Consider the following 10,684-nt stretch of genomic DNA (forward strand, 5'->3'; position numbering starts at 1 on the left):
GCTCTGCTCCTCCCAGGTAATGTGGGGCTGCTTTGGGAGCACCCCTGATTTACCACAGTGAGCCCCTGTATAATGTTTCCCATGTAGCCCAAACTACAAAACTCATCTGAACCAGTCTTGGAACAAGACTGACTGCTGTATGGGAACTCTGTGCGAGGTGGTGCTAGCCAGCGTAGCAGGCAATTTTATTTCCCTCTGAAAAACAAGTCCATTCAAAATGTTGAAGAACACAAGTTCAGCAAGCCAGGGCTCCTGCTATGATGTCTATCCTCCACTCTGCCCTCTCACCAGTACAGCCTTATCCAGCTGGGGGTAGCCTAGTACAGCAGCTAGTTTTCTTTGTATGGACGTGCAAAGTCTGGAAATAAATATTTCTCTTGCTCAGCTCTGCTTTCAAAATGCTTGTCCATTATTTCAGTCTTTAAAATAAAAGCGTTAATTTTTTTAGACAATTTGTCAAATTATGCTACAAAAGACAGAGGGAGCAACGTGTCCTGAAGAACTCTTACAGACTTGAACTTCTTGTAGCACTATTTTATGACTGCAAAAATAAAAGCATTTATTTGCATAAAGCTGCACAGATACTAAGAGCAAAGCTGGAATGGGTGACAACTAAGTTAACCAGCAAGTCACTGTCCTGATTAACAAGCCAAAAACCTGCAGTGAGCCCTCAAAAGTAGCAGATTTTTCATGTTACTCAAGGCCACACTGGGAACAGCAACACACTGAACATCTGAGTGCAGCAGGTCTGCAGCAGCCACAGGGGAGAACCACCAAACTGACAACTTCAGGCCCAGGAGCCCCAGAAAGCAGAAGACAACCATCCCTGCGCAGCACCCAGAGCTGCTCTGCTGCTGCCATCTGCCGGAAACCACTCCAGGAGAGTGGCCAACAAGCCAAGCCAGCACAAACGGCTCCCCTTCTGCCCTGCAGACCACTGCCCAGGACTCTCAGCAACCTTCTTTCCCATTTGGACCAGCCCGATACTCTTCCCTCTCTTACAGTATCTTACAGAATAAAATATTAAGTACTTTCCCCTCTATTTCAATGCATCTTAAGGAAAAGAATAACGACAAAACCAGCAGCATGTGACCAACCAAACTGGTTGGGACATTTTTCAAAGTGCAAAGGCATTTAGAGGCTCCTAAGAAATCACTTTTCTTCTTCCTTCTGTGACACAGGGATAACTTTGCCAAGCTTCTTGCCACTGCTTGCCTCTTCTGGCCCAATCTGACCTACAGCTGTACCACTTAACTAGAAAGGTAACGAAAAAGGGGATTAACACCTAATAAAAAAATCATTCTATCTAAGTCTTGCTTAAACAGTTACCCAACAATCATGGCCTCCTCCACTTGAAAAACGTTCCCTTACTGTGTGAAAATGCACCCTTGTGTGCATGTGGACATTACTGCAAGTACAGATCAAAAGGAATTGAATTTAAACATTTTAGTTACAATAAGATGTATGTTTAATGCTGTTTTATGGCTGTTCAGCTTCTACAGATTCCCCTCATCATCCTCCGGAGAGTCTAATTTCCTTGAAAACCAGCTCTTTGTTGCTTTGCAAAGTTCTTGGTTTCTGGACCCAGAAGATGGTGTGGGACACCTCAGCAACACAGGTACTCAACTCTCATCAGCTGTGCTCTGGTCACAGGCAAGGTCAGAAGAGGGTGTGGGTCTTTCCACAGGATCACCACAGAAGTCAGACACATCTCTGGTTGTAAAGGGAGTCTTTCCCAGGCAGTCCACATCCAGGTTTTGCCAGCCATTAGACATCAGCCCCTCCAAGGAGTCTTCAAGAACACAGCTACTAGCAGTTTCATCATGCTCTAGGCAATCATTTATGATTGCTTCTGAAACTTCGCTTTCAGCTTCCTCCAAACAATTGTCCTCCCGAGGCTGATCTACATAATCAGCATCATTTGGGCTAAGACTCAGAAGCTCCTGAATGTCAAGGTCAAACAACATGTGAGTTACTGTGGGTGGCTGCAGATGGTTCTCATCCAAACTAGCCCTTTCATTCGAAAGGCTAGGATAGCATTCAGAACCGACTGAAGAACACTCTCTGGACAGAGGTTCATTTGGTTTCTCTGCGATCTTTGACTCTGCTTTTGCATCTTCGCTGACGACTGATGCCCCAGTGTAGCTGCTGCTCTCATCCTTTTCACTCTCTCCATTTATATTTTGGTTCAGAATGCTTTTTCCAGTTAGGTACTGTTCAGATTCCACACGATCATCTGCCAAGATTTCCTGGATCTCTTCCTCAGTGTAACTGAAAGGAGAATTCCCTTCTTCACTGTCTGACAGTTCCAACAAGGAGTCATCTGGCTCACTATCAGCAAAACATCTGGTTGTATCTAGAGAAATAGCTACATCATTGTATTTTGACACAGAACTGGCAACAAGGTCATTATGGCCAGCATCATCCAGAAAATCAGAGGATCCTTGAAAGCAGGCAGAACCCGGGGAAGAGAGTGGCAGTTTCTCTGATGGATCTTGAGTGCTACAGTAATGACTCAGCACATGAGCTTTCTTAGCTGACTGCAGGGTCTGAATCTGCTCTGAGGAATCCAACAACCTTTTGGCCCTAGGAACTGTATTATGAACAGTAAGTTTAAATTCACGACAAAGACAAAGCCCAGAGGCATGAGGGGAATGGTCACCCATGTTGCTGTTGGTTCCTGTATTTAAGTGACCCTGTGCCTTCTGCTTACAGCTCTAGAAGCCTCTTCTGAAGTTCAGCTGATCCTGGCGCCCTTTGATCAACCCTTTCAGAAAAGAAATCAGCAGGAATCAGCTTCAACCTGCCAGCAAAATCAACATCTTAAATAAAAGAAACTCAGCTGCTTTCCACAGATGCAGTATAACAGGGAAGGTAAAAACACTAGCTGAGGCACAACAATCTTAACTCCTTGATCTCCATTACATCTAATCCTCACCATTTTAGGTCTTAACAACACATAACAACAACCTGCCCCTCACTCCATGAGCCTTCTCAGGCTGTCTGGCTTCATCAAGCAGGACTAATACAAGCCCCAATCATCACTGCAGGCAGTACTATCTCCTCCAAAGCTGCTGTAAATTGGTCATTCTAACACCAGATATCAGTATTCACAAATTGCACTCTTTACAACCTTAAAGTACAGAGCACACTTCAGGTATTAAATAAAGCCTCACAGATGGCTCCCTGTCTCCCAAACCCCACCTCTGTCCTTCAAAGATATTAAGCCAATAAAAAGTCTTTTTTGAGTTAGCAAAAACTGAGCAACAGAAGGGCAACTCAGGGAGCTCAGAGGACATTCAGAAGTGTATTAGTCACTAACACACTCATACAAAACACACACAAAGAACGTTTCCGTAAAATTCAATAGTTTAAAAGTATTCACAAACATAACCTGTTTCTCTCTGAGTAAGGACTCACACTAACAGGAATCTTTTGACTCTCACCCAGCAGGAGAATCTTGACTAAGGAAAGGTATTTCCTGTCCTCCTTGACCAACAGATTTAAAGGAATACCTTTTGTCTTTCCATTGCTTTGACTTACTGCTTTCAAAAAGGGGGGGGGGGGGGGTACCAACTCCAGGAATAAACCCCAGGCAGTTCTGCTGCTTCCTCTTGTCATTCTGCCCAAATAATAAAAATCTGCACTTTCAGAATAATACTGTTACCACACTGAAGAAAGAAAATACCTCAGGAATCACCTATGCACATACAAACCCTATACAAGAGCATATGGAGTCACGGCACTCCTCACTAGATAGTACTTGCCTGGAGTTCTGCAATTTAGCTACAAGTGCTTAAGTGCTTCAAAGAGAAACAAAAGGCAAATAAAAACAAATTAAACATGGATTTACTCCTACAGAGTGTAGCAGTCTGATAATCTAGCTCCTAACCAACAAAGACTTCAAAGAGAACCAAACATTTTAAGCCTTTTTGCTGGAACTGGCTTACAAAAAGTACACTTGGAGATGTTTACGTGCTCAGCTTCCAGACAAGGAAATGGTTTCTTTACTGCCATGACCTTCCCAATTCAGCTCACTGCAGCCTATGCTGGGTCTGTACTTTCAGCCCTACACAAAATGATTCTAGAAGCAGAACTCCGGTAACTATGCGACCGATGGTGCACGAGCCCAGGCAGAGCCCCCCGCCATTCCCCACAGAAGCGTGTTGAATTCAGGGGCTGTCCAAGAATTTACAGCAGGGTAATGCTTTGTAACAGTTTAAATGGCTCTTAAATGGCTGTAAGACAAGGCTGCCTGCTGCCATCCTGTCCCTTGTTCCAGCACAGCGTATGGCCAGACTACACTGGAGCCAGCTCACCCCAAGTGCAAAAGCACCAGCTGTGGATGGGCCATTCGCCAAGGGGCTGCTGAAGAAAAGCTCTCAGGAAAGCCACACATGCTTTATGTGGGTTTCTAGCACAGATTCCGTAAATAATGAGATCAAAAGGCAAAGCTGCTGAGCAACACAGCTCTAGCCAAGGCTCATCAACTGACCACCTTGCCTGCTCCACTCCCCAGACAGACACAGATCTCTGGGCTCTGCTCCCTGGAGAGAGTGGAAGCTGGGGCTGAATGCCAGGGGAAACAATCAGGGGCCAAAAGGATAACAGCCCCCTCAGCCTCACGGTTTGCCCACCACGAGGGATCTTCTCGAAAGAAGCTCGAGGTTTTCGAGTGAGGATCATCTCCCCGGGGGAGCACAAAGACAAACGCCAGCGTTTCACCCCCGCAGCTCCCCGACCTCGCCCTTCTCTCGGTCAGGGACCTCTCACTCTCCTTCAGCGGCCCCCTTGGCCCCACCCCATCCCTCGGGCACCGCCCCGGGACGCCCAATCCGCGCCCAACAGCGCTGCGTGAGGCCGAGGCGTCATACGAGGAGCGCGGGGGAAAAAAAAAAAAAAAAACAAAAAAAAACAAAACCTAAACTAAAAAAAAAAAAAGCTACAATACGAGATAAACCACCGGGCCCAGCAACAGAAGGCACCACCCTACGCTCACCCGCCGCCATTTTAAGAGCACGGGCGGCCCCGCCCTCCCCCGCGCGCGGGGGCGCTGCCTCATTGGCGGAGCGCGGCCCCGCCCGCTCCCCATCGGCAGCTCGGCGCTCGGGTGGCGGAAGTGACGTCACGGCGCGGGCCGGCGAGCGCCGAGCTGAGCTGATGCAAGCTGCGGAAGGTTGATGGCGCCGGGCCCCGGCGGGGGGGGGGGGGAGCGGGGCGGCCCCGGCAGCGGACAGGGCCGGGGTGGGGGGGGCCCGGCGGGGGGCTGGTGGCTCCGGTAACGCTGTCTCGTTCCCTGCAGCCGCCGCCATGGAGCCCGCGCCCGGCCCGCAGGAGAAGTATCACCTCATCACCCGGAACCTGCAGGTAGTGGGCCTGGGGGGGGCGAGTGGGAATCGGGGCCGGGGGCGGGGATCGGAGCTGGGGCAGAGCCTGCGTGTAGCGGAGGGGACTGGGATCAGGCGCTGGACCCGGCAGGAGTCTCAGGGACATGCTGCGGAGCTCGGACACGGCTTCAGGCTCGCATATTCAGCAGGACGTTGTCCGGCCCACGGCCTCCCCCAGCCATCCCGGAGCGGGGGAGGGCGGGGGGGGCTCAGCCGTGCCAGGTGTGTGTCTTGGCCCTTCCACAGGAGGTGCTGGGGGAGGATAAGCTCATGGCCATCCTGAAGGAGCGAGAGCTGAAGATCTACTGGGGGACCGCCACCACCGGCAAGCCGCACGTGGCTTACTTCGTACCCATGTCCAAAATCGCAGACTTCCTGAAGGCTGGGTGCGAGGTACGGGGCTGGGTGGGCTGTGGGGGGTGAGGTATGGGGCTGGGTGGGCTGTGGGGCACGAGGTACGGAGCAGGGCTGGGAGCTCAGACCCTGCAGGATTTTGTCACCGTGCTGATGGATGGGAACGTGTAGTTCCCCTGACTCGCGTGGCGCTGACTCTGTCCCCTTCCGTACTAGGTGACGATACTCTTCGCGGACCTTCATGCTTACCTAGACAACATGAAGGCTCCCTGGGAGCTGCTGGAGTTGCGCACCCGCTATTACGAGAACGTGATCAAAGCCATGCTGGAGAGCATTGGGGTGCCCCTGGAAAAGCTGAAGTTTGTCCGGGGCACTGACTACCAGCTCAGCAAGTGAGTCCTGGGGCGCCAGGTCTTCTTGGGAAGGGAAAACCTGACCAGGAGCTCTGCTGTTCCTGAGCTCGCCCAGCTCCTGAGCCTGTACCCAGGCAGTGTCATTCAGGGAACAGAGTGGAGGTGCCTCCAGGCCTTGGCTTCTCTTGATGTGGCCAGAACCAGCGTTTGTGTGAAGCAGCTCTAAAGGATATGCCCCCCTCCCCGGTGCTAACAGCACTGTCCCTTCCCTCAGGGAGTACACGCTGGACGTGTACCGCCTCTCGTCCGTGGTGACACAGCACGACGCGAAGAAGGCAGGAGCGGAGGTGGTGAAGCAGGTGGAGCACCCTTTGCTGAGCGGTTTGCTCTACCCAGGCCTGCAGGTGCGTGGTGAGGCAGGTTGGCAGAGCTTCTCAGCCAGGGAGGTGCTGGGTGAGGCCAGGACTGCAGGGGTGCATGAGGCTGAACGCCAAGGTTGTTATACTCCACTCCAATATTACACTTGGCAGCAGCAGAAAGTATCACCTGAGCATGGAGCTGCTTTTACAGCGATTCCAGCCAGCTGCAGGACAGCAGGCAGTCCGGAGGGGTCCCATCCTTCCCAGCATGGGGGTGCCTGGCAGAGGCTGGGCACATCCCAGGGGACGGGCAGAACCTCTGAACGCTGAGCGCAGCTGGAGCGTGGAGTTTTGTGTCCAGCCTCCAGGCTGTGTGTGTTTTTCCACAGGCCCTGGATGAGGAGTACCTCAAGGTCGACGCGCAGTTTGGAGGAGTTGATCAGAGGAAGATATTCACCTTTGCAGAGAAGGTCAGGAACGGGGGTGTGGCTGAGCCCTCTGCGATGCTGGTGCCTGGGGCAGGGCTCGAACACTCACTGATCCGTTGGGAGCAGCGTGCCTGGGGGGTTGGTTGGCACCACCGTGCTCTTCGCAGCTCCCGCGGCTGCGCTCGTGGCCTGCAGGGCCCTGGTGTGCTGCCACCTCCCTGGCTGTGCCTGCGCCTGCCTTGTGGACTCCTGATAGCTTTTGGGGTCCCCAAGTTAGCTGAAGCCAGGAACAAACAGGGATTATAAGTGAAAGCTGATCTTCAGAAGAGGATTACGCATGACTTGCCTCCTTGCTTTTTCCCAGTACCTTCCTTCCCTGGGCTATGCCAAGCGCATCCATTTGATGAACCCCATGGTTCCTGGCCTGACAGGCAGCAAAATGAGCTCGTCAGAAGAGGTTGGTCCCTGAACGGTGGCTGTGGCCGGGGGTTCTGCAGGGGGGGTGGGCTAATGGTTGGGGGCAGAAAGGCTGCACCCTAAGAGAAGGTGACTTCTCTCTCCACTCACAGCGGGGTCTAAGGAGAAGTTGCAGCAACTCCAGCATGAGTTGCCTCTTTTGGGCAAGAAGTTGGGTAAAGGGCTGTGGACATCTCTTCCTGCAGGACTCAAAGATTGATCTTCTGGATCGCAAGGAGGATGTGAAGAAGAAGTTGAAGAAGGCTTTCTGTGAGCCGGGGAATGTGGAGAATAACGGTGTTCTCTCCTTCATCAAGCACGTTCTCTTTCCCCTCAAATCAGGTGAGGGGCACACCGCACTCAGGTGTAGTTTTTCCTGAAGGTAAGAGGAGGGGCCGGGAGCGTGGTTCCCCTGAAGCAGGCTACCCCTCAGCTCCCCCTCCCCAGCCCCTGCTGCCGTTCCCCTCAGCTCCCCCTCCCCAGCCCCTGCTGCCGTTCCCCTCAGCTCTTGGGCAAAATGGGACGGGTGGTTTCTATTGCTGAGCAGGGGGTGAGTCTTTCCTTGAGTTAATCTGAACCTTAAAATCTGTGTGTCGCAGAGTTTGTGGTTCTGCGAGAAGAAAAATGGGGAGGAAACAAAACCTACACATCCTATGAGGCCCTGGAGAAGGACTTTGCTGAGCAGGTGAGTGCCAGGAGGGACCAAACCCTCTCCCTGACCCTGAGGCTCCTGATAGTGTTGTGGGAGGGCTCTGAGCAGCAGTGGGAGATGGAAATCCACACTGGGAAGAGGTATGGAGCAGAACGTGGCCCAGTGGCTGTAGGGTGGCAGGGTGCTCCCAGCCAGGAGAGCCCAAGGGTGAGAGGGTGGGTGAAGGGTGTGGGGGCACCAGCTGTCCTGGTGCGGGACAGGACCACGTCAGCCACGTGCTGGTACAGAGCAGCGATTTAACTGTTTTCAGCTGTTCCCAGCTGAGGCTGCAAACAGAAGTGTCCAGAAGAGGGGCTCTGATGTCCGAGGGGCAATCAGGCCAAGGGTTGGGCTTCATCTCCCCACCCTGCTTGGTCTCCAGTTCCTGCCTCTCTGGCCTGGAGGAAACAATGCAGGAACCTGTCTGTTTGTCACGATACAGGTCGTGCATCCCGGAGACCTGAAGAACTCAGTGGAAGTGGCCTTGAACAAACTGCTTGACCCCATCAGAGAGAAATTCAACAGCCCGGAACTGAAGAAACTGACCAACGCAGCATATCCCAACCCCTCCAAAGCCAGTAAGGAGGTGCTGGGAGCTTGGGGAATTGGGGCCCTGACCACGCAGGGCTTGGGGGGAGAGAGCCCTCCAGGGGCTGAGGTTAGAGAAAAGTTCTGAAACTTCAGTCTTTGGAGCATGGGGAAGGGTGAGGAAAGGCCAACTCCAGGGTTGTTTGCCTGCCCTGGAGAGGACGGATGCCAGTATGCTCCACTGGTGCTTGAGAGGCCGGCAAAGCAGAGGAGGGACTGTGCTCTCTGGTATAGAGACAAGCAGGGAATTCAGCAGGCCCCAGGGCCAGCATTCGGGGATCACTGCGTGCTCCCCAGAGCTCAGCCAGCTCCCTGGGTTTATGCTGAGTGGTGTGACCATTCCCTTTGCACTGCAGAGCCTGCAGAGAAGGGCACCAAGAACTCGGAGCCGGAGAATGTGGTTCCATCCCGGCTGGACATCCGCGTTGGCAAAGTGATCAGTGTGGAAAGGGTATGGGCACAACGGGGAGAGAGGAATAACCTTCCCCACATGGTGACATGGGCACTCAGTGCATGTGGGGGGTGGGTTCTGCCCCCTTCTACTCTGCCACCCCTGTCCCCTTCCCTGCTTCTCACCTTCCTTCTGCTCGGCAGCACCCGGATGCTGACAGCCTGTACGTGGAGAAGATCGACGTGGGCGAGCCTGAGCCCCGCACCGTGGTCAGTGGCCTGGTGCAGTTTGTCCCCAAGGAGCAGCTGCAGGACAGGCTCGTGGTGCTGCTTTGCAACCTCAAGCCCCAGAAGATGAGGGGTGTGGAGTCGCAGGGCATGGTGCTGTGTGCCTCCAGGTGAGAGAGGGGGGTATCAGGGCCAGACCCCCTCCAGGGGTACAGTTCAGACCCTCCTCTCCTGTCCCAGAGCCATAGGGGGGGTGGGTATCACCTTGGGGTGACTCTGCTTCCTCCACACCCCTCTGCAGCGTGGGGGAGCCACGGCAGGTGGAGCCCCTGGACCCGCCGGCTGGGTGCTGTGCTGGGGAGCGCGTCTACGTGGAGGGCTACGAGGGCGGGGAGCCCGACGATGAGCTCAAACCGAAGAAGAAAGTCTTTGAGAAGCTGCAGGTGAGGGGAGGGGCTACGCCGGGGTGGGGGTTGAGCCACAGCTCCAAGTGGCTGGAATTCCAGGTGTTGAGTGGGACAGTGCTTAGAGCCACGTAGGTGCCACTGTCCCCATTTCTGGGTGACCCCAAATCAGCTATTTGCTGCTCAGTGCCTGTTTGCTACTGTCAGAAAAGCCGTGGAGGCAAACCTCCTCCCCCCTGGCAGCCCAGGCCTGACTGCCTCCCCTGCTCTGCTCCCCAGGCTGATTTTCGCGTCTCAGAGGACTGTGTCGCGCAGTGGAAACAGAAAAACTTCCTGACCAAGCTGGGGAGAGTCTCCTGTAAAAGCCTGAAGGGTGGGAGCATCAGCTAACAAGTGCCAGAGCCGCTGCTCGTGCCTCCTGCCTGACCCCCTCCACCGCCTCAGCCAGGCTCTCCATCCCAGTCTCTGCCATCTCCTCCCCAGTTCCCCCAGCTGGGGGTGCAGCCCTGGGGGCTCTGGGACTGAATTTGCAGCCTCCCCCTGTGGAGACTCTGACATCACCCCGGCTCTGCTCAGCCAGCCTCTGTGCCTCAGCCCTGGGCCAGCTCTGACGACTGGTGGTGGCACCACACATAAGGGACCCGTGTGACCTGTGGCCTCAGGCTCTAACGCTGGGGCCATCAGCTCACTCCCAGTTGTGCTGTGGACTGGACGTGCTGCTGGACTGAGATGGCGTGGGCGAGGGCAGGAAGGGAAGGCTGCTTGCTCAAACCTGTGTTGCTGCTAAGAGAGCTGGGGGCAGCTGCCTGGCAGCCGGGCAGGCCCCGTCCCCTGCTCTGCCCGGGTCCCCCCCTGCTCCACACTCAGCCCCCCCCAGCTGCTGGTGCTGCTTTTCAGCCAGGAGCCTGGGCACCACTCATGGGTCTGTCCTGAGCGTGGGGGAGACTGGGGGGGGGACGGACACGTGGGCCTTAAACACTGACTCGGGAACCATCTGTCTGTCATAAACCCAAATAAAATGTCAAGCTAACTGTACTGGGAGGGTG

At 54.1% G+C, this 10,684-nt stretch overlaps 1 protein-coding gene across 1 annotated transcript; it reads left to right on the forward strand.

The window, feature by feature from the left end:
- The first annotated feature begins 5,104 nt into the window (after window positions 1–5,104).
- On the forward strand, window positions 5,105–10,673 carry YARS1 (tyrosyl-tRNA synthetase 1). The gene is made up of 14 exons (XM_042793905.1): window positions 5,105–5,176; window positions 5,303–5,367; window positions 5,634–5,780; window positions 5,958–6,133; window positions 6,369–6,498; window positions 6,843–6,923; window positions 7,246–7,338; window positions 7,544–7,679; window positions 7,937–8,022; window positions 8,471–8,606; window positions 8,973–9,067; window positions 9,211–9,404; window positions 9,536–9,677; window positions 9,918–10,673. The coding sequence occupies exons 1-14, from the start codon at window positions 5,161–5,163 to the stop codon at window positions 10,026–10,028; spliced, it is 1,608 nt and encodes a 535-aa protein (XP_042649839.1). The 5' UTR covers window positions 5,105–5,160; the 3' UTR covers window positions 10,029–10,673.
- The last annotated feature ends 11 nt before the right edge of the window (window positions 10,674–10,684 follow it).

Source organism: Tyto alba, unplaced genomic scaffold (assembly GCF_018691265.1).
Source record: "Tyto alba isolate M040663 unplaced genomic scaffold, T.alba_DEE_v4.0 Super-Scaffold_20, whole genome shotgun sequence".
NCBI lineage: Eukaryota > Metazoa > Chordata > Aves > Strigiformes > Tytonidae > Tyto > Tyto alba.

What these genes read in the sequence shown, in the direction of transcription:
- YARS1 (XM_042793905.1), top strand. An exon ending in TATTCACCTTTGCAGAGAAG is followed by an intron (nt 6,924 to 7,245) that starts GTCAGGAACGGG and finishes GCTTTTTCCCAG; the next exon opens with TACCTTCCTTCCCTGGGCTA. An exon ending in AAGTCTTTGAGAAGCTGCAG is followed by an intron (nt 9,678 to 9,917) that starts GTGAGGGGAGGG and finishes TCTGCTCCCCAG; the next exon opens with GCTGATTTTCGCGTCTCAGA.